Here is a 25038-nt window from a genome sequence, read left to right as displayed (position 1 = left end):
ATGTCGTGACAAGCGGGATTACAAATTTTATTTCTAACGCTTGCACGTTGAGAGAAATTAAGCCATAAAACGAAACGGAACCCGTTATTTCGTACATATAGGTATACGACTTTGTACATTAATCTTATTATTATATATACATCGAGTAGCTGATGAAGACAACCGAATATTGTACGAACCGTTGATACCATTACAAAACGCAGGTATGAAGCCAGATGCAATTTTTTATTCGCTTAAAACCTTCTGCGTTTTTTCTAATTTCGACCTTTTCGAAAACCTGTTTCGGCAATAACTCACCAATTTCCAGGATGTCTAAAATATTAAACGAGAGTTGCAAACATTTGGATTCATTCGGGGACTCACTCAAAACATTCCGTAGTAAAATTTTATTATAATGATAAATTAAATCATTTGTAATATTAACAGAATATATTTAACTGGTTTCAATTTGGCGAACTATCTAGAACTATTTCATTGTGATTTATTTTTCGGTAATAAGTTAATACGTTTTTTAAATTATGTATAAGTTCTTCATTTGATTATACCATATAAATATTTGTAAGCTTCATAATAATTGCTGTATCAGCCTTAAAAGATAATACATTTAGAATTAACTTTAGATTCAATATGGTATTGTTGCTTGAAATAATGTAATTATCACTGGTGGATTGAATAAATATAAAACCGAAAAATATTCTGGCCGTCGTCGGCGAAATATTTGTTCTAGAAAGTTTATTATAGCATCAGCATAAAATATGGCTTAGGACTTGCAAGGGGTCATGATTCAACCTATAAATTTAAGATAATTAAAGGTTTAAGATAATCAAAGTTCTATAGGAGCTTCTCAATAAGACCTTTCGTTCCTAGACGTCATTCAGAATCGAATCAGCTAGCGCTGATATTTTTAGGACCTTTACCCAAAAATTAAGGTTTTTGATCTTGTTATTGTTGGCTAGCCTATGAGCTAATTATAAAATATTTTTATCAGGTATATTAAGAAACAATTATTCATAAAATTTAGATTTACGAATTAATTTTGAATGAAATTGAACTTGAAAGTTACTGAAGTTTTGAATCACACTTTGATTCCTACATGATATTGTGTACAATATATTGTAATGATCTCTAAAACAGTATAAGAATATCTGTTAGTGAATATTAATATTATGAGGAATGAGTAATATTATAAATCTTGACAAATAAATTTACACATACAAAACTTAATGTTTTAATTAATATTTTTTGCCGAAACTCATGATCGAGTCACGTAGCAACCTGCTCAACTCATCATCAAATGATAATTTTAGTTCACAAGTACCAAAAAGCTGTGTATATTTGCATAGATCTGCGTCTATGCGTGAATGGGTCTAATAGTTCTATAATCTACGTAATTATTCGATAACTGAATGCCACAGACAATAAAAGATGTTTGTATTATCGTTATCGTACTCGACCCTCGCAACATACCTACATAGTGGACACGAGCCCCGGAGGGATGGAAATCTCAATCTGTGCCTTACTCCGCGTGCTACACTTACGCTGCGTACACGCATCTATTTGTCATTATCATCTGTGCTGGCTAGAGGCTTCGATAAACACCGATCATTATTACTGTCACCAAATACCGCCCCTTTACGTGTCCTATTTGGTTCGAGTGCTTAGTGCGTGAGGTTGGTTTACGAAACTTTTCTGTACCACAATCCGGATAGTAAAATGAAGGTAAGCTGTTAGGTGTTCATTCTTATTGTATTAATTGTTATTTGAATAATAACTAATTACTATTTAAAGTTATTGATTTTTATTTAAAGTTTAATTATAAAGTTTTTGTTAAAATATACCTACCGCATCCGCGTAACCGTCGAAAACAATGCATCGCAATTTCAATAACTTTTCGCTTTTAATCCTGTAGATCGAAAGGAAAATATGGATGTTTGTTTATATATGTTTTAGTAATATCGTTGTCTTGCACCCACAGTACTATGCCTAGTTTGGGGCAAGAAAATTAGTGTAAAAGTGTGTCAATATTAGAATCAGGAATAGCACGTGGTAGTTAAATTAAATTACTTAATTTAAAAACAGTTTTAAATATCAGACGTCTGTTTTTGTACATCTGAGCTGCAAGATACTCTTTTTATCTCTCCGAAGCTTGCATTTCTGTTGTGGAGTGTTTTGTGTTAGCTACTTAGCTGTGACACACACAGAGACCATTGCAGTAGTCATTATATTTTAGATAACGTGAATGTACTTAAAGTTTATATATATAAAGGATGATAACAATACTAATAAATAGCCAGTATTATAAAGCTATTTTATCGGTAGATACGTATTTTCGTATCGAAAGTGCATTTATGTTAAGACTAAAGGAGGTTATATAATGCGAATTAAGCGAAACAACGAATTTATTTAAAAAAAAACAAGTCATATCAATCGGTCTTTCGAGGCAAACGGTGTATTTTCGAATAGAGCACATACAAAAACTTCAAAACAACCGCTGACTTCAGCGAAATAAAGTTATAACTTTATTTATAATTAAGATCATACGAAATCAATTCTAACAGTATGCGATATTTTAATAAATTATAATCATAAAAGACAGACAATTCAGCTACAATTATGTAACTAAAGTTGATATTCGGTTTTGATACAATTAATAACATACATTTTTAATGTTAATTATCGAGCCACGAATAATATATAGTGTTTTATATAAATAAGTAAAAGTATAGATTTTTAGCTCACAGCGCAACAGAAAGTTGAGTTGTGCAAAAAACGAACTATGGCTATTTAACCATAATACAATAAATTTCAACATGCGTGAATGAATCTTACACTTATCGAAAATCCAAATCGTATTTAAATACGTTGGCTTTTAAAAGTTACTTCCATTACTTTGTTAGGAACTAAGTACAAGTTGTACAGTGTAATACAACCGGTCAGCTGTAAATAGCCTCCACCAGTTTCTAAGCACATTGATCGCTGTATCACAATTACGATAGAAAAACCAAGTAAACTCATATCAGTAATGTGGGTAGATTGCAAACTCTTTAAATAAATTACAAGGTGACGGTACTGTCATCGTGTCATCATTTGCTGGATAAATAATAAAATAGTTATAAATTTTACTGTGATAGAACTTATTTTGAGAAATGATAATTATTACTTATAATAGCCTGTTTAACAAAATATTGTCTAGTTTAGTGTGGAGGATCGAGATGTATTGAGCTAAAATGAGTGAAATAATCGTTTGAAAATAGCACCATTGAGGTAATTATGTACTACGGACTAGAGAAGCCATCACGTATAAATTATACAAGGTAACTTAATGATAGCGAACTAAGCACTTTGACATACACATTCATTCTGTATTCATATATACATACTAGCTGACCCTACAGACGTTGTTCTGTACATAATAAATAAAGTACGGTTTTTAATGAATTAGTCAATAATATTTCATAACATCAAGAATTAATTCGTAAAATGTGCTCCTTGTTTTTGTAATGAAATTGTTTCACAGCAGAACTGTCAACCGCGCGTCAATAAATTCTCTCATAGAAAATATGTCCATACAATTTATTTATTTATTTTATTTATTGCTCCAACAGGGTGATGAGCCCCAATACAATTCCTTTATAGCTAACACAGATCTATTCAGGTGACACCCCAATTATTACATGTACAAATCGAGATCAAGTAACAAAACGGACATAAACAGAGCATTACATACGTTTTAGCAAATTAATATTAAAACTAAATGTTTTAAATAAGAAAAAAAATATTGAAAGAGACAAGAGAAAAATTTTATGAAATGTACAAAACAAATATTGGAAATAAAATTAATTTATATATATAAAATTAATTAATAATTAACTGTGTCCCAAATCGAAATAAAAACTATCCTTTCTCTCAAGTACTAAACTGCACTCCATGAAGTAATCCCCATTTAAATTCATTCATTATTAGTTGAGGAGTTCACTGGGAACAAACATTAAGACACTGGATTTATATATATTAAGATAAATTGCCATCTAAGCGTGTTTTAAAAATAATATGTTGAACTTAATGTTGACATGTCACTCCTTGACTAATTTACTTGTAGGTATTTTGAGTTACAATACAAATATTTTTTATTCAAAATAGGATTTGAAATCACTTGAACGTCAAAAATACCACCAACTCGAAATAGTATGTCTCAGAGCTGAGAAGAAAGGGCGCAACAAACTCAGCGGACTTCTTTTTTTTTTCATAAAAATATCGTTACAATACTTATAACGTACAATAACTTTTATTATTCAATGCCTGAGGGCGGTCGCTCAATTCGCAATCTGTGGTTACATTGAAGCATATAATATGTTATAGTAACCTTCTTGTTTGTATCAAGACTTGAATTACGTTACACATTTGTTTGTGTAAATTTTCTGGAATCATGTTTCTGGAGTCATCATCAACAAAACACTAACTCGACTTCACCGAGTAGGCATAACAAGTTTGTTTGTTCCTAGTGTTAACCTTGTGATTATTACAGTTTCTAGTAAATTCACTTACGTGCTAATGTACATAACATTATCAAGAATATATTTAGTTATAAGTTATTTTTATTAGTTATGCATTACCTAGCCAAATACACCCGAGTGACACGAGAGACTCCAAACGAATTATTTTAATTCTAGCAAACAGGTACATTGCAAATATTAATTATTTTGAAATGGAACACAAGCGTGTTTCACAGCTCTGAAAATATTTTACAAGCAGTCGTCTGTCGCATAGTTGTTGTCAACGGCCACTGTTGTTTTGGGTAAAAAATATTCGAAACAAGCACAAATGAATAAGAGCTGCGTAACATATCTCTTAAAAGGGCCTTTTGGGCGTATGGCCTGTGAATTACAGAAACAATGATTTAAAAATATGATTGACCACATTGTAACTTTATAGTTTAGCAATAGCCGCACTATGTATGTGTATGACCGCAATAATACACCGGTCTTCAAACCACAAAAATTGAACAACAAGTATTCTCTTTATTGTTCTTATTTTTATCTATACTAATATTATAAAGCTGCAGTGTTTGTTTGTTTGTTTGAACGCGCTAATCTCTGGTACTACTGGTCCGATTTGAATGATTCTTTCAGTGTTGGGTAGTCCATTTATCGAGGAAGGCTATAGGCTATGTTTTTTTCTTCAAAATTAGGGATCCGTAATAAAATTGCTATTTTGTAACACAAGGTGTAAAATCGAAAACCTATTTTTGCGTGCGCTGCAAAAACTATTGACAATAGAACAAAATGATGTACAATATATATATAGGCAATATTTTATTACTTATAAAACTATTGCGTGAATTATACTTTATATGGCAAAACAACGTTTGCCGGGTCAGCTAGTTTCAGAATATTTTTAGTTACAACCGATATATCTAAATATGCATGTATTAACAGTATTTCTATACAGTAAGACTTACGTATTTACACAAATTTGTGTAATTATGTACAGTACTTTAGTTCGATGCGAAATAGATGCCATTTGGTCCCATAAAAATTTTACATAGTTTGGCCCAGTAGTTTTCATTTTATGAACATTTTTTGTGAAATTTTTGTCTACGTGGATGATATAATTGTTTTTTTGTGTACGGCTTTTTAGGAGTTTTTATTCAGGTTGATTATATATTACTATTATTAACTGGCACTAAAAAGTAAAAGACAAAAAAACGTTTTTGTGGTAAACGTTACTATAACATAATTTATTTTCGTAATAATACCACATATTGAGAATGGGGCGACCGCCCTCAGGTTACTAAATAATCATTTTTATTCTACGATATTACATTATAACGATATCTTTAATAAAGATTCTTTATGAAAGAAAGGAAGCCCGCTGAGTTTGTTGCGCCCGTTCTTCTCAGATCAGACATGCATTTTCAAATGGGTGGTGATTAACTTTCAATCATTGATTTCATATCATTCTATTTTGAATAAAAACAGAACCCATTCGAAAGCTATAAAAATATATCGCCAAATGCAGTACAATTATGATGGGTTGTATGATACGTTTAGAACAACTACTTTGGAATTCTGCTTGAAGCAGTAATGTGTAAGCATTATCGCGTTTCAGTCAGAAGGGCGCCGTAGCTAGTGAAATTACTGGGCAAATGAGACTTACTCTCAAAAATAGCGTAATTGAGATGACACTCAGAATTTTGAGTTCAATCAAGAACTATCCTAATTGGCACTGCATAGGTCCGAGGCATACTTACTATTCCGACTGGGTGGTAGTTTTTGACGTTCATTAAGTGACTTTAAATAAAAAATATATAATATATTATACATATGAGTGATAAAATTAATTCTGTACTGTTTTAAATGATACTCTCTAGATAACCTCACGGGCCGCCAATATGAATCATAATTCGATGTTGCAAATGAAACAAAGGGAATGTCATTTATATTAATACAACGACCCATATAGCGTAGTAGTTAGTGACCCTGCCTACTAAGCTAGAGGTCTGGGGTTCGGATCCCGGTAGGTGCAAACATTTATATGGTGAATATGGATAATACTTGGGACATACATTGTATTTTAAATAAAAAAGATACACTGTGTTTTGATGCGATGGACAAGTTATTTAAAACATAAAATATTTTCAGTATTGATATAGTCACTATAAGATGTTGTTAGGTTGGCGAATTATGTAATAACTTAAGGCAGAAGGACCCTTAAGTAGCGACTGAATAAATTGACCGACTTGGTATTACATATATCTCACAACATTTTATTATAATATGAATCAGTTCGTGAATGTAATATAAAATTAAAGCTAATTGGCGTTCGTAATATAACCGGTGTTTTGAATACAAAAGCGATAACCCCTTTATCTTAACGCAACCAAAGCAAAGTCGTCCTACACATAATCATATTTTTAACAAAGTTTATTGACACACATTGGATTATTTTATAATGGAATAGAACAAAGGTTAACTGCCTGAGGCTTTTTTTAAATTGGTTGGATTTTAATTGGTAATATCCGGACGACCGAGCCTTGCTCGGTTTTTTCAGGATGTACAAAACTTGAACAAAAAAAAAACTAATAGAACACCTGGATTCGGACCGGGGTCTTCTGCATTCCGGATCACCCAAAGTCCCATCTGAGCTATTATAGTCTTGTATATAGTTTTCACTTCGTGATGACCACGACCGCTCTGGCTGGAATAGTATAACGACGAAGAAGAAAAATATAATAACGAAATTTACCTTTGTATTCTGTAATGTTATTGTAGCTGTTTTTCATTAAAACACGGATAAAACTACATTTTTTTTAAATTGAAACCTAGCTAGATCGATTTATCGCCCCCGAAACTACCTTATACTAAATTTTATGAAAATCGTTGGAGCCGTTTCCAAGATTCAGATTACATACATATATATATACAAGAATTGCTCGTTTAATGATATTAGATTAGATTCCAACCGTCAATAGTCAAGTGTAATATTCTATGTTGAAAAAAGAATAACCGCCTAAGTAGATTTCTAAAAGAATGAAGCTACTTTTTAAATGACAATAGCCGTATTAACAGTTTAAACTTGTCAGGTTGTCTTCGTAATTATATACTAGCGTATTTGCGATCTGACAGCCCCATAATGCTTGACCAATTTGGTAAATGTGTGCGTTAGTTAATGGTTTAATATTCAAAATACTAAGGAGCTTATTCCAAGCGTGGTTGACTGTTTACGACTTTATATCTTCTCTCTCTCTCTCTCTCTCTAGTATATTTTAAGTCTATGATTTAAACATATACAAATATATAATAAGTAAGTATTAAATAATTTCTGCTTCTCTTAGTCACAACTAGAAGGTTTAATTGGCACGAGGGTAGAAAAATTCAATTAAAAGTTTCATACCTACATATAAATGAATTGTCTGTCCGTGCATACAGGGCTTAGAGGAAGTAGGAACAGAAATCAGAGATAAGGCATTTCGGCTACAAACAAGTGATAATTTATTCCATTTTCATAAATGAATTTCAAAGCGTTTAAATTTTCTTCTGTGTATGAAAGTTTAACGTAGCCGCTTATTATATATATAAATATGTTAAAGAAACTTAAGAACGATTTTGGTACGGACCCCTCGAGGCAAAAATCAGATGCAATCAAATCGCGTATGACCAGTTATAATAATATTGTCAAACAGAAACGTACGTAGCAACATATTTCAACTTATAAAAACGTAAATTGTGTTAGAAAATTTAAATTCAATATTATAATATATAAATAATAAATTATCATTCTGAGGATGTGGAAGTACTAAAACAAACTATAACTACCTCTAACGTTCAATTATCGAGTTAACATTTGACGTGGTTCTTATTTACAATCTGCTGTTTCTCTCATTAAGGTGGTGACCACATAAAATACGGCGAATTGAACGGACGATAATGATATATTAATTGTAAGGGTTTCAATGTATATGTTCAAATATAATTCATTGAAATAACCACAGCTATTTATACCGCAAAATACTACACACTTGTAATATTGCAATCCGGAAAAGGTATCAGGAAAAGAAGTGATGAGATAGAATTGCGCTACGTCTCAGGTTGTTTTGTGATGTCGTTAAGGCGAGACTAAATGCCAGCGACCTTGAGCGATATGAGTTCACGGCTGCCGACCCACCATCTGTGTAACGAAGCCAATATTTTCAAAATTCTTGCGTGGAAAACAGTTTACATGCTTACAATCCTCGTTATTCACTACTAATCTGAATAAATTAACCTACACAAAAAAGTACAAGCTATAATAATAACTTTTCTGAGAGAAGTACCAAAAAAATGCGTCGCGCCATGCCAAAAAACTTGTTAAACTTCAAAGAAAAGTGGTAGTTCAAAAAGGCTCGGCAGTGTTAACTATAACCAACAGCAAGCATTAGCAATCTACAAATAAGACTTAAGGATATGTGTAACAGGATAAAGTAGTGTTAATAGCTCCAAATGCTATACATTCACCACAAAACTTGTCTAAAACACCATGTTTGCGTGTTTTCTGCTTACTCTTCGCCTTAAGACTGAAATCATTATAATGCAGATAGTAGACCACGTAAGAAAAATGGCTGAATAAAATACAATGTGATATGGCAGTGTGATAATAATTAACTTATTAGAAAGTATCACGAAGATTCGGTAATATACATTTTGTTATAATATTCCTAAGTTTTACCACACCGATTGTAAATTTTACACATTAACCCCCTTATTCATAATGGTCCGCTAACTAAAATAGCTGCTACAGACTGTTATATTTCATTCTGACTTAGGTCAATAGAAGAAGACAAGAGTGAGAATTAGCAATGCTTTAAGTTAGCAGACTATTATGAATAAGAATTCTATATTAGATAACAATTGATTTATCTGGGCTTCAAAACTTAATAGATCCTTGACCCATGATTAATATTTTCTAATATATTTATTACTTTTCATATTATTAGTGCTTTGAAATTATTATCAGCGAAGGAGAAGCCTTTGTCTAACTTTTTGCTATTTATATATTTTGTCCAAGCAATCAACGAACTGTATCCGAAAAAATTCGTGCGTAATGCGACTTTATTGAACGCACCAAACCATAATCGTTTGGAGCAGCCTTTACAATTGGTATCAACAATAAGATGCCACGGCGTATACGTCACGTGATATCATTCACTGATCACAGGATTTCCCAGCTAATGTCGAAAACAACTGCGGTATTCGAAGAATCAAGCGATCGTACAAACAACCATGTTTACTTTACGTCCACTTACATGCAATGAAATATTGTTCGAACTGCCCTCTCACATTCAGACCAAGAGACCTCCTGTTAAGGAGATTAACTCAGATAATTTATACGTCTAGATAGAGTCTTATGCTGTTAGACAACCGAAAAAAACAGGCCAGGAATATTAGTTCAGTGTGCGTGACAATATTTTGTATTTCATTGATAATAAAATTGTATTTTCAACTTTTAAAATAAATAATAAGCCAGTGTAAATAAATACAACATCACAGGATTTAACCTTTAACGTACAAAAGAACCATTAGAGAACTATAAAAATTTAGGTGAAGTAGAATATATAAAAACATGATAAAAGATTATCTATTACAAAAATTATAGCAGCTAAGAGAATTTGAACCTGCTAAGTCATATTTATAAGTTATACTTATTCGTTTTTATGTCTTTTAAAATATTTTCACTGTTGTTCATTTAATTTATAGCATAAGTTGTGAGTTGTGGCGTATTATTAAGTGTTATTAGCATTAGTTGTTAATCTTTGTGGTTTTTTTTTAGATGCTAAGTTGGCCTAGTTTTATATCGGTATATGTAATATGATAAATAAATAAAAAAAAAAAATATACTGGAAAAAAATGTGATGTTAATTACATGTCGGAAATGATCATTACAAAACATGCTGTAGGAATAAATAGTTTTGTAAATTACGAATCGGAAGTAGATTTTTTTTAAATGCTTGTCTGCGTCACATAAACATTTGACTATTTGGTGTAAATTAGTCAACTTAGCCGTAATAAGTAAAGGCTAAGGCTGGTGAGATGACGTCATAACTTTAACTGTTAACCGTAACCGTCCAATCTTCGCCGGTAAAAGCTATTGTTAAATAGCTCAATAGCGACACTTTAACTTCAACTATGCCAAGCAATACGGTGGTGCAACACATTCCGCAGTCTATGTTTTAACATTCAAAATACTAGCTCCTTGCCATAATGCCAAGTAAGTTTTACCAGTGGGAGGCTCCTTTGCACAGGATGTCGGCTAGGTCATGGGTACCACTACGGCAACTATTTTTGCCGTGAAGCATTAATGTGTAAACATTACTATCTTTCGGTCTGAAGGGCGCCGCAGCTAGTGAAATTACTGGTCAAATGAGACTTAACATCTTATGTCTCAAGGTGATGAGCGCAATTGTAGTGCTGCTCAGAATTTTTGGGTTTTGCAAGAATCCTGAGCGGCCCTGCATTGTAATGGGCAGGGCGTGTCAATTACCATTAGCTGAACGTCCTGCTCGTCTCGTCCCTTATTACCATAAAAAAAGGTGTGTCTGACTTTAAACGACTTCTCAATCAAAATCATTTATAATAACAAAAGATTCACTCCTTTTCTATCTTGCTCTATCTCCGTTAGAGACGTTCTTCTCTCTCGCACGCTATGTTTGTTTATACGCTGCTATATAGACCAGTCAAGTTAGTAGTAATAAGTATCGAACACATTATAACCACTCATGACAGGATGTTCCGCCTTTTATCAAGCCACAGTAATAATATATCGAGCGTTCATTACGTTATCAATAATATAATATGTTGCATCAGAACAATGTGTAAGTCAATTGATAATTACAGTTATATTAAAAAACCGCGTCATACAATTGCTATTTGTCACACAGGTTTCTCTTTTCTAAGCCAACGATCCATAAAGGCCGGCAACGCTCCTGTGATTCCTCTGTTGGTGTTTCAAGAGAATGTGGGCGGCGGTGATCACTTAACATCAGGTGACCCGTACGCTTATTTGTCCTCCTCTTACATCAAAAAGAAACGAGTTATACTGCAAAAATCCAATGATCCATTCGGTATAGAGATACGTCACCGATCCATAAAGGCCGGCAACGCTCCTGTGATTCCTCTGGTGTTGGTGTTTCAATAGAATGTGGGTGGCGGTGATCACTTAACATCTGGTGACCCGTACGCTTATTTGTCCTCCTCTTACATCAAAAAGAAACGAGTTATACTGCAAAAATCCAATGATCCATTCGGTATAGAGATACGTCACCGATCCATAAAGGCCGGCAACGCTCCTGTGATTCCTCTGGTGTTGGTGTTTCAATAGAATGTGGGTGGCGGTGATCACTTAACATCAGGTGACCCGTACGCTTGTTTGTCCTCCTCTTACATCAAAAAGAAACGAGTTATACTTCAAAAATCCAATGATCCATTCGGTATAGAGATACGTCACCGATCCATAAAGGCCGGCAACGCTCCTGTGATTCCTCTGGTGTTGGTGTTTCAATAGAATGTGGGTGGCGGTGATAACTTAACATCAGGTGACCCGTACGCTTATTTGTCCTCCTCTTACATCAAAAAGAAACGAGTTATACTGCAAAAATCCAATGATTCATTCGGTATAGAGATACGTCACCATGCAAATTTTGTCTCTTTAAAAAGCAAATAAAATACCTACATTTAAACTCCGTTTGCAATTGTCTTGACGATTTGGGAAACGTAATAATTATGGATAGCAGAATTTAATAGAAAAATATGGACGTAACAAATGGGACTTATTTCTGTAACAAATAATATTGTCAAAGTTGAAGAAGAAAAAAGGCTCAAGCTAAGCCGTCAGAGCTAACCGTTCCGTAGCTTAGGTGGTATGGCGACCATTAAGAGAGAAGCTCTAGACTAAAGGAAACAAACCAATTTATTATAGCCATTTAGAATATACATACTAACATACACTCACGCCTTGTTCTCGTCGGGGTAGGCAGAGACAATAGAATGCCATTTGCTTCTATCCTTACAAACCTCACGCGCTTCCTCTACATTCATTACTCTTTTCATACATGCACGTCGGTTGCGGGTGCTTCGGACCTCTCCTTTTCTCAAAACGTCCCCAATTTGGTCGACGAATGTTCTACGAGGTCTCCCGCGACCGACTTGCCCTTACACACTTGCCTTATATATTTGATGCGTCATTCCATTTAGATTATCTGTGATTATAGCCCTCATACTGCAGACTCCGAAGTCATTAGTTTAGATGAGCAGCACGTTCAGCTGATGGTAATTGATACGTCTTGCCCATTACAATTCAGTGCCGCTCAGGATTCTTGAAAAACCCAAAAATTCTTAAGCGGCACTATAATTGCGCTCGTCACCTTGAGACATAAGATGTTAAGTCTCATTTGCCCAGTAATTTCACTAGCTACGGCGCCCTTTAGACCGAAACACAATAATGTTTACACATAACTACTTCACGGTTGAAATAGGCGCCGTTTTGTTACCCATAATCTAGCCGGCATCCTGTGTAGAGGAAGGAGCCTTTCACAGTGTGTCAGTACACTTTCGTTTCAGTCTAGCTAACCTCACAAGAGTTAAGGTCCAGTCGTTCTAGAAGCTTCGAAGCTATAAAAGAACTAATGCAGTTTTCTGCCTAACGAGATGCCTGATAGTATGTATGTATGTAGTGTGTATTCATAAACTTTACCCTCAATACATATCAGCAGTGATAATTGATTGCTGCTTGACCCATTTTCACCACCTATATTCGCGACCTATGTGATCTTATAAGACGATCAAACGCTTTAATACTTACGCGAATGTTAATTGAAGCACTCTTTAGTAGTACTAGTAACCTTTGAACTGCAGATTTATTTGGTACTATTAATATTGTAAACGAGATTTTTAGGTTCAGATGAGTGTTAATAATAACGCATAAATGTCTATGCGTATTTTAAAAGTAAGAGAGAATACTCATTTATTCAATTAGGTCAAAATGACACTTGTGAATGTCAAAGATTTTACCAGCACTTCGAACAAGTTGAGCTTTAATGAGAAGAAGTGGCAAGAAACTCATTAACACTCTTTTAAATCTTTATTTACAGTTTCAGCATTTTACATTATATTTTATACATCACTTTACATACCACCCAAATTATTCAAACGTTATAACTTTTTTAGTTAAAAAAAAGTAGTGGTTGATCTTAACAACAAAAATCCAAGAAAATTGACGAGTGCAAGATGATGTATCAATTCGCATTCTCAATTTGATAAAATAACAATATCGATATATTAAATTCCACCTTCGCACGACACGCCACAAGTTAGCATATCATCCCCACCATCTGGATGTGTGGCGGTCCTTCACAGTGCGGTTTTCAAGGAGCTTTCTTCCACGTACTACAAAGCTGTGGAATGAGCTTCCTTGTGAGGTATTTCCGGGACGATACGACATGGGTACCTTCAAAAAAAGCGCGTACACCTTCCTTAAAGGCCGGCAACGCTTCTGTGATTCCTCTGGTGTTGCAAGAGAATGTGGGCGGCGGTGATCACTTAACAACAGGTGACCCGTACGCTTGTCTGTCCTCCTATTCCATAAAAAAAATCATCCTTTAAGACATGGTTTGGCGATTGTAATTGAAGTGACGAGTGAAGACAGACGAAGACACGGGAAGATGCTAGTATTTTAATGATAATGGAAACAAACTAATTAAGTGAGATATATCTAGCCTCGCGCTTAAATCTTATAACTGCTTTTAATGATAATAATCAAATAAAATGTAAGTTTTTTAATCTCCGTTTCCAATTTTCTTGTCGATTTAGAAAAAGTAATGGATAGCCGATTAAAAAAACCGACTTCAAAAACTGAAAAGTATCAAATAACTAAAAATTTAATTTAATACACCTATTATGCCAATCTTTACCTTTAATATTAATAAAATACTATTATTTGTATGTGCTATATATTGATAGGTTTTAAGTCAGTGCCAAGCCCTAACCAAAATAAAACTTAACATTATAAACAGCTTACTTACTGTATTTATTTTGGTTGTCTGTCCTTGCATGTCTGTCCGCTTGGGTTATTTTTTTCTAGACGAAGCTATCCCGCTCAAAGTCACGCGTGGCGAGTGTAGGTACCCCTTCTTACATTTGGCTTGGCACCGACTTCAAAGCTATCAATATGTAGCACATACAAATAATAGTATTTTATAAATATTAAAGGTAAAGATTTGCATAAGAGGTGTATTAAATTGAATTTTTAGTTATTTGATACTTATCAGTTTTTGAAGTCGGTTTTTTTAAACGTTGTTAATTTTTTATTTTTTACGTTTTAGTGTCAGTTAATAATAATATATAATCAGCTTGAATGAAAACCCCAAAAAAAAATCCGTACACAGAAAACAATTATGTCATCCATGTAGACGAAAATTTTCATATAAATGTTCATATAATGAAAACTACTGGGCCAAACTATGTAAAATTTTTATGGGACCAAATGTCATTTATATCGCATCAAACAAAAGAATAATTACGTAAATCGGATCATTAATCTCAGAATAATCGGTGTACATACATAAAAAAAATAACGATCGAATTGATAACCTCCTTTTGGAAGTCTGTTAATAAAAAAATATGGACGTAATAAATAGGTGTTCCTACAAAAGGTAACAAATACAATCTAGTTAACAAGTAAAATATGAATAAGGTTTTATTCAAAAGTAACAAATAGAAGTTTCGCTCGAAATGATTGCAAACGTTATAAAGAATTTAGTAGAAAAAGGAGGTTCTCTTTTTGCAAATATTTCAAAATCTAATTAAAATCGTTGAAATATAAAAATTTTAAAAAAATATTTCCAATGCCCTTAGTGTTGATGTAACTGTGTTTATTATTTTATTCGTGTAGACTCATGTCTGACATCCGTTTGTTTGACTTGGCGGAAGGCATACAATTAAAGAAATAAATAAGATTATGAAGAATAATACTAAATATTTAAAGGTTCAAATATATATAAATGGACACAGAACAAAAGTATCCATTGCCTTGTTCTATGTTATAAATAGACCGCTTAACGTTAAAATGATAACCCTCATATAGACATTATCACTCGCAGCCGTATCAGTCCACTAGAACATTATTCAACTAATAGTGCATCACGATATGCAATCGTATATTACTACTTATAGATAGCGCTGTAATTACCAGTGGGAGGCTCCTTCGCACAGGAAGCCGGCTAGATTATGGCTACCACAACGGCGCCTACTGCTGCCGTGAAGCATTAATGTGTAAACATTACTGTATTTCGGTCTGAATGGCGCCGTATCTAGTGAGATTACTGGGCAAATGAGACTTAACATCTTGTCTCAAGGTGACGAGCGCAATTGTAGTGTCGCTCAGAATTTTTGGGTTTTTCAAGAATCCTGAGCGGCACTGCATTGTAATGGGTAGGGCGTATGCATTTCCATCAGCTGAACGTCCTGCTCGTCTTTTATTTTAATTAAAAAAAAAATTAGTAACTTTTTAGGATTTTTTCCAAATAAAATTATTTGTCTCTGATATGATTAGGTACTTTAACTTATACACTGGTAAATGATTTTCAGCTATTTCTGGTTGCAATACTAATCGGGTGTTTAGCGTCGGCACATGCAAAATTTTGCTGTTCAAACGATGCGATCATCAGGTCGAGGGGGTTCTGTGGCGACTCCTCGGAGAAGATCAATCTTCACTGCACCGCTGGTTACATGGTGCTCAAGGATGTGGTGCTGAATGGCAACAAGGTTTCCACGCTTGACTCACCAGGATATATTTTCGTTGAAAACCCCGAATCGTAAGTTTATTTTCAGCATGTTTTATTTATTTGTAATCATAGGCACAACGTAGAGCTCGTAGATTTGTTTCCTCGTTGTTATTATTCGTACCCACAAATGTGGGAAACCTTTATTTTGGCAACAATGTGGCTCTACAACTACTAATTGTGTAGATTTGAAATAGCGACATCTCAAGTAAATTTCCTAATATGCAATTATTGGGGTTGAGCAACTTTAAAATATATCCTGTAGATGGATCCACAACCTGAGAGCTGAACAAGACATACACAGATTTACGACACATGCGTCACTCGAACGACTAGCTCAGTTGGTAAGAGCGCTCGGAATACGGGAGGCGCGGGCTCGAGTCCCTCATCGTTCATAAATTTTTGTCACAAATTATATAATATGTATAATTAATTCCAGATGATTATGATGATAATGAATTAATTCCAGAAGTAAGGGATAAATATCTCTTTAAAATAACAAATCGTTTAACAAAGTTTCTATTTGTGTTGCCACACAGAATATTTTGTTAAGTTAGGATTAGGAATATATATTAAGTATTTAGATTGTATTTTTATGTGTGTGGCATGGAATAATCTTTTCTAATTATTATTTCTTGCAGTTACTGCCTCGGTAAAATGTACCGCAATACGAGTGACCCGAGCTCTGGCACCACCATGTCCGCGATCGTCTGTTTCGACGAGGTGAAGAAGGGAGACGACAACATCGAGACTGGCGGTGTCCTCACTCTGGTCTCTGTTATATTTCTTCTGGCTACGTTTGCCGTCTACATGTACCTTCCACAGCTAAGGTAAGCTTGCTTCAAACTACCTTTTCTATGTAGACTTTAATATACCACTATCGCTTCTTGGTGTTCAGAAAGGTCAAAGCAGGCAGTTTTCTGAGGAAGATTGTTTAATTTCAGCATCTGATAATTATTGATCACCGTCATAGAGTAGCCGATCAGTTAAATAGGCATGCGCACCTAATTTGACTGTATCCTTGTCATATAGACCTAAAACACCACACAAGGAAATCTATAGCACATTTGTTGTACGTCGATAGTTTCTTAACGCCGCACTGTGGAGGAACGCCCCGCATCCAGATAGTGATGATATAGTAAGGTTTGTGGCTTACGTTGCCACAGAAGGCAGATCAAATAGCTTTCCAGTTACAGACGGTTGCAGACGTAAAGTTAACGTTTTACGTTACGTCAACCTGTGTCCTACCAGCGCATAAGTTTCGCAACTGCTATTGGACGGTTGTTTTTTGTTCTTTTTCGCCTTACTGTATAAAATCATCCTATTTAAGATGATTCATGGATACGACCTTGCTTATGTTAGGTAATTGGCCTACTTTATATGAATACTTTTTACCCGCAACTTCGTCCGCGTAGTAAGTAGTAAGTTTGGGCAGCATATTTTTATAGAAACTTCCACCGTGTATTTCAACCCCTCCAAGCCCTTTTTTCGCGATAAAAGGCCACCTATATCTTTTTCGAAGCCCTAGTCTATATCTGTACTAAATTTCATAAAAAATCAGTTCAGTGGTTTCGGTGTGAAAGCGTAACAAATAAACTTACATTGACATTTATAATATTAGTAGGGAATTAAATATTATAATATATTTTTTTCTACTCGTCTACTTTTATCTATCATTTATACAGTCTCAATCAGTAATATAAGTACATACTTTGTTGAGTCTCTGAAGTCCATACTATATATAGGTCATAGAGCCTAAATCAGCATTGTTTACTGCACTTTAAAGTGCAGTAACATTAATATTGCAAAAAAAGCAGTTATTTTGGTGCCACAGACAACTAAGTCTAGGTTGGATATGGTAGGGTCATTGAAATATTTACGTAATACGAAGTACATACAATATTACATACATAATATTTACATGTTTAAATCATTACACTAAACATTTTAATGTCAACTTCAGAAAAAACTTATTAAAAAAATTTGCCAAGGTGTTGCAAGGTATATTTTGTCATTTTAAATTTTCCCGCGTTGGCTGTATGGGTGTACTTTTGCTATACCTTGAAGGAAAAAAAAAAATTTAAGAAAAAAAAACCGACTTCAAATCACTATTCCTAAGCCTGACCAGATGGACGAACAAAACCAAAAAAAAATCACTATTCCAAAACAATAGATAAAATATGCACTAAAACGTTTAAAATGATTGCGTATTTTTATACAATCTAATTAATAAATCTAATTCTATTTACGATTATTGTTATTTTTGGAATGACAGTATTCAAGATACGTGAGTAAAGTCAAACTCAAATAAACTTTATTTAATTAGGCTTAAATTGAGCGCTTTTGAATCATCACTATAAATGTTTCTTTTAAATTACTGAATCTACCATATGTTCGGAAAAAGAAAAAAGAAAGGGAAAAAGCTCGAGAGAAGTGAGAAGAACATACAAGAAACTCAACGGCCACTCTTTTCAATCTATACTCTGTTGATTACAATGGCTGTAATACATAAAACAAATTAGTTTATAAGGTGCTGCATCTAATATAAATGAATTATGAATTATGTCGGATAAAAGCGTTTTAAATATCAATTATTTAATAAAAAGTAATAAAGAATAATCTGTATAAATATAAATTATCCTATATTGCATGCAGCAATCGTTAGAGCTTGAATTCATTATTTGTGTAAGGATGCTTCGTGAACGTGATGGTCGTGATTACTGTCAAAATTAGTAATCGTATCCAACAATATTCGCTAGATATTCACAGTACCTAAAATAAAGTGACGATAAATTCATTTACAGAGACCTACAAGGGGTATGTTACATGTGTATGTGTTTGAGCATGGCGCTGGGTTTCCTATCACTTGGCGTACTCCAACTAAGTCCAGGATTCAGAAACGAAGTGTGCACACTCACAGGTATTATTTAAATAATGCATTATTTTAAGCGCAGTTATAATATAATAAAATAAAACGCGTAGGAAAAGAAGTAGCGATATATTGTTGTATTTTATGCAACAGTTGTATAAGAAGGGTCAAAAAAACGTGAGTGGTGTGGCCCGCAAGGCGCATATCGCAATGAATGTTGCCACGAGCGTTTTTTGCCCTAGTTAAACAACGTGTCGCATACAATATTTATTCTACGACAAGGTAATTTTAAATGAAACCATCAAATACATATATACATAACTTTTCGAGTTACCGTTTAAATAGGCGGGAAATACATATTATATGAAACTTATCTCTGGTGAGTGGTTTTATTTTTACTTCAAGGAATGGCAAAGGAACACTCATACAGCCAACGCGAACGCGGGAAATGTGAAAAAAAAAAGATTATACCTTTCAGTAACTTGGCAAATTATATTAACAAGTTTTTTTTCTTAAGTTGATGTTTTAAAATATTTAGTCTACCTTACTTACCTAATGGTTTAAACATGAAAATATTATGAATTTAATATAGTAGGTACTACGTGTTACCAACCATACCTAACCTAGATTTACTTCGTCTGTGGCCCCAAAATAAAACTTTTTTTGGCGACATTAGAGTACGATAAAATTGCTTTTTAGGCCATAGAGTATAGACTATTTCAAAAACTTTATAAAGTATGTACATATGTTAGTCGTGGTCATATTTATCGTTGCTATATAAATCACAGATAAAAGTAGAGGTGTAGAAAAAGTAGGAATGCTTTCATTTCGACCACTAACACATTGATTACATATTTTGTTTTGAATAATAACGTATGTATTCTGTAATACGTCGCGCGAGCATGACGCTCACTTACTGATAGTTGAGCATCCTTCTGCCATTTAAGCATCAGGGTACATAATAAATTAATACATATTATTAATACACCTTATTCATAATGGTCCGCTAACTTTAAACAGCCGCTAAGGAGTGTTTTTTCTCATTCTAACTTAGGTCAATAGAAGAAGACAGAGTGAGAATTAGCAATGCTTTAAGTTAGCAGACTATTATGAATAAGGGGGTAAATGTTTAGGGTTCAGTATGCCAGCAACAAACGAGAACCCTATTACCAAAACCGCTATGCAGTTGAGATTGGCTGCCATGAAAATAAATAGTCTTGTATATTGTACCAAATTGTTGATAGATTGATGTTATTAATGCTTTGATAATTTGAGTTAAGAAAATTTATTAAATTAGGCGTTACTGTGCGGAAATCCAATCAAACCATCAAAAAAAACGAGAAAGTCTCGTGCCAGATTTTGGCGAGACAACACGTCCTGAGGATGCCTCGTGTAGAGGCGAAACACGTGTCGAATTGTTTTAAAAACAAATATTGGCGGAATTAACACTAAAGAAAACTTAAATAATTTGTATAATTTGAGTTAAGACGTTATAGGGGCGAAATACAAATGGTTAATTTATATTTGTCCAAAGTGGCTTATGAAAGAGTACCTTATTTATATTGTCGTTTTTAGGATTCTTCGTGTACTTCTGGATGATTGCGACATTCTTTTGGATGAACGTGATATGCATCAATATGTACCGCACAGTGCAGTGAGTATATTTCCATACGATGTTTCCTTGGGGCAACGATATTAATCCATTCAGAGAGTGTTATGTGTATGATTAACTTTAACAGTTATAACCGGTTAAAATTTACACTAATGCGAAAGTAAAGTGCGAGTTGTATTATATTTACTAGTAAAATAGCATTATATTTACTAGTAAATAATTTTCTGGGAGATTTACATGTATAAAACATGATATTAACTTTAACATAACTTTTACTCGTTCGAAACAAGGGCGGGTCGGTAATAGTATTAAATTTACTAGTAAATTATCCAAATAAACGGACATTGTATTCCAGAGACGCAAGTTATCTAAAGAAAACTGAGAAGAGACAGTACGTGCTGTACAACAGCTACGCCTGGGGCTGTACCTTGTTGTTCCTGAGTGTTGTGCTCATAACAAACTTTGTGGAAGGGAACCACTACAAGCCCGGTATCGGTGAAGGCAGCTGCTGGTTCAGTGGTAACCACATTACATTCTACTAGACATAAGGCTTATTTATGGATAGGAAAACGAATGCCTGGTGGCATGGACTTTATGAAACAGTAGACTCCTGAATACCTATACAGCGTTTCAATGGCGACATTAAATAAACACACATATATTTTTCGCAGTTGTTTTGAGATTTCTCAAAATCTACCGGTCGAATGGCAACACACGCACACACACATACTCACGCAGTAAGACACACAGACACGATCTTCTCGGGATCGGACGATCTCGTCAGATACGCTTCCTAGGACCTAAAACATCGAATTTTTAAACGGCAATAACTTTTGAAAGAATGAACCTCTTTTCACGCCGTTGGCGGCATTATACGCAGTTTTTTTAAACTTAAAAAAAACTCGGAATTTCGTAGTAATTCTGAAAACACACCTTTTTCGGTTTTCTTTCGTCGACGATAACTCTCGAACGAATCCATTTTGACCGCTTGGTAGCGATCGATGGTTTTTTGATGTTGACATCGTGTCGCCGGATATATACAAGGGCATAGATGTAAAACATGACGACCAAGACAAAATAAGACAATACTGCCTAAAAGTCATCATTTTCATCATGCGGTTTTAATAATATCAAACATTTTTACAACTGATTTCATGTTTCAGGGCGCACCGAAACTTGGATATATTTCTACGGCCCAATCGCTATCCTCATCACGACGAATGTGTTTCTCTTCATAATGTCGTCAATCCATTTGTGGACTCAGAACAGGAAGTATGAAGTCAACAAGCTGAACAACCTTAAACGCAAGTAAGTCATTCAGCGCTACTGTTAAAAACAATCATGTTTATGTTTGTTATCCGCGAATAGCTCATAACGATAATGTAAAGATTTAAATTTTTCGATTTGTACAAAAAATACGATGCCAGCCTGATTAGGAATAATAAAAAAGGCTTCAGAATTAAAGTTCCCGATAAATAGAAACTTCGAGATGAAATAGACCCTTCAACTTTACATTGTTTTATCTTGTGCTAAATGTATTATTCTTAAAACAAAGCACCTAAAGTTGTTATTTATCAATCGGTTTGAAATCTCTTAATGCATTCATTCGCATTATTAAAAAGATATATTATTTCATATTGAGAATATCCACTGTTTTATTGACGATTCTTATCAAACTATAAGTACATAATTTGTTTCAGGTTCCTCACCTCTCTAAAACTGTTTCTTGTTATGGGTATCTCATGGATTTTCGAAATTGCCAGCTTTGCTCACGGGGAATCCCACATCATTTGGTAAATATATTTGTAATAACCAGCTATTGGAAATATATAACTATATATCTCAGGCCTATGCATTTCTAGAGCCAGAAATATTAATTTGTAACCGATTAAGGAAATATTACAAACTTTCTCAGGTTTATGAATAAACCACCATTTTCCTGGCATTTTTGCATTACGGAATATATTATTTTGCTCTGAAGACATTTAACGTAACGTTATTAAAAGAAATCATTGAAAATATAGCAGCAGTGAAATGCCCAACGTATTGGCTGTACCTGTTTTCTTTGTCAAGTTATATTTATTATACTACTTCTTGACCCGTAGGGCCCAGAGGCGCGGATAAAGGAAAGTGCTATATACGCGCCCCAATAGGCCCACTGGAAACCCAAGCGCCGCGCTATTTCAGTCAACGGATGAGCCTAGCTATCCAAAGCGGAAATACTGCCAGTATTCTTGGTACACCTCCCCGCAATGATAGTTTTAATATTTTAATGTAATGATAGTATTTTAAATATAGCTATAAGATTTGTTTTATACGGGTTAATCTCAATATAAAGCGGATGAAATTTAATTATACCATCTGGATATTCTAAATGAAACATTTTGGCTTTTCTGCAAGCATTCTGAAAGTTGAACTTAGTATTAACAAAATATTTTTTGAAATCATTCTTCTATATGAATAATATGTATTTTACTGTTAATTTCATTGATTCTATTTTTATTTCCAGGAGAATTATGGACATATTCAACTGCCTCCAAGGGGTTGTAATATTTTTGATCCTGGTAGTGTTGAGACGTCGGGCCATGAAAGGATTGGCTGGTGAACGCTGTTGTCTCCTTTTCACCCGGCCCCTCGCTGACAAACTGAGCCCAGATGATGATGCTGATGAACAGCAAATACTATCTGATGATACAGTTGAAGTGCGGCTTAACTAGTAGTTAAAAAAAATGATAGTCAAGCGCGAGCTGTTTATTCCTATTAAAATTATACAGGAACTTAATATTAATAAGGGTTACTTTGCCGCAGTGTTCATAATAGAATTAAATTACTTTAGTGAGATAGACTAGAGATTTTAATGTATATTGTGGCCATTCCATGCAATATTATAGTAAGCTAGATTTTAATTTTTGTTTGTTTGTTGTATTTAAAGGAATGAATTATTTTCATAATATGAATTCATATGCGTAACTTTTAATTTTTCGTAGAACAATTATTGTATAGTGTATAAACTATATAATCATAAATACACTTTTACTAAGTAAAATGTTTACAGTTACACGTTTGAATTTCCAACTAGATTGGAACTGTCGCATGTCTTAGGAACTTTTAGAATTTGTTAAGCAGGTACTGTAATTTTAATTAGGAATCTCAATTTTTACATTTAATCAATGGTTATTCCGAATTTATTATAATTATTTATAGCGCCTTTATCAATGTGCCATAATTAAGTCTAGCATTTGCATAATCGTAAATTCTAGAATGATAATATATAATAATTATTTTAATTTGCAAGCATCCTCCCTACATTCCATTATCTAATTAATTTATAGTTAAACAATGAATTAAAAATTTTGTTGTTGTAATTTTTAAAATAAATATTTATATAATGTTAATTGTATTTTGTGTTTTTCTTTCTAAACCTATTTTTTTAATATATAAATATTACTACTATAACTAGGCTTTTTACTGACATAAGGCTGCGCGACGTATTATCCTTTATGTGTGTATCATGGGAGGATTTTAAGACGTACAAAAGTGCTGTAAACTACCATCAGAAGGGCCCTGCACCGAGTATAGCATCTCCACCTTGTATAACATATTATATAAGCCAACTCATAGTAAGAAAAAGTCAAACGTTACAAATACTCTAACGCGTTAGATTAAGATAGCTACATGCTGAAAATGTTCGTTTCGACGATTTCAGAGTGACGTTACAGTCACCGACTTTGACTTTATATTCTTACCATCCTTGAATTTATAATTCAAGAATTTCGATGTTTCAACGATTAAGCCGAAATAACAAAAATCAAAAACAATGTTTAGTGTGTCCAACTGCATGTATCACCTACTTCGCGCATATCTCTTTCACACCGCACCATCCCCACACTACTTTGCGCCGCCATAATAATAATTATATGAGATAAATATATATATGAGGCTCGGCTTCTTCGCGTTTTGTGACAAATTATGCACAAATTCCATATTTAGGAGGCATGCTTGATTTTCCATTATTGTTTTCCCATTCCAAGCCAACGATAAATTATTGACAATTAATACAAAATCGATTGCACAAGTGACACATATTTTTTTCTACAATGTACTCTACCAAAAGGAAAGAAACCTTTAAAGCAACTATTGGCGCAAGAAATTAGCACGTTTTTTCAAAGGAATTGTTACAGGAATAAAAGAAAAAATATATTTTTCATGTTGAAGAAATCAAGAAACCATTAACTATCATCGGTACGT

General features: G+C 33.8%; 2 protein-coding genes across 2 annotated transcripts in view; one reads left to right on the top strand and one right to left on the bottom strand.

Moving 5' to 3' along the window:
- Positions 1 to 25038, bottom strand: part of LOC126972525 (RNA helicase aquarius) — a 115112-nt gene that overhangs the window by 59032 nt on the left and 31042 nt on the right. The gene's annotated exons all lie outside the window — the stretch shown is intronic.
- LOC126972551 (probable G-protein coupled receptor Mth-like 3) lies at positions 1510 to 24190 on the top strand. Its single transcript, XM_050819398.1, has 9 exons — positions 1510 to 1719; positions 16116 to 16342; positions 16951 to 17139; positions 19114 to 19229; positions 20754 to 20832; positions 21146 to 21309; positions 21954 to 22098; positions 22491 to 22583; positions 23300 to 24190. The coding sequence occupies exons 1-9, from the start codon at positions 1714 to 1716 to the stop codon at positions 23505 to 23507; spliced, it is 1227 nt and encodes a 408-aa protein (XP_050675355.1). The 5' UTR covers positions 1510 to 1713; the 3' UTR covers positions 23508 to 24190.

This window comes from Leptidea sinapis, chromosome 26, assembly GCF_905404315.1.
Source record: "Leptidea sinapis chromosome 26, ilLepSina1.1, whole genome shotgun sequence".
NCBI lineage: Eukaryota > Metazoa > Arthropoda > Insecta > Lepidoptera > Pieridae > Leptidea > Leptidea sinapis.
This window is presented reverse-complemented; position numbering and strand designations above follow the sequence as displayed.

Bases quoted from the DNA above. Each gene is read 5' to 3' on its own strand.
- LOC126972551 (XM_050819398.1), top strand. The intron at 17,140-19,113 runs GTAAGCTTGCTT...ATTCATTTACAG, and splicing joins ATGTACCTTCCACAGCTAAG to AGACCTACAAGGGGTATGTT. The intron at 22,584-23,299 runs GTAAATATATTT...TTTTATTTCCAG, and splicing joins GGGGAATCCCACATCATTTG to GAGAATTATGGACATATTCA.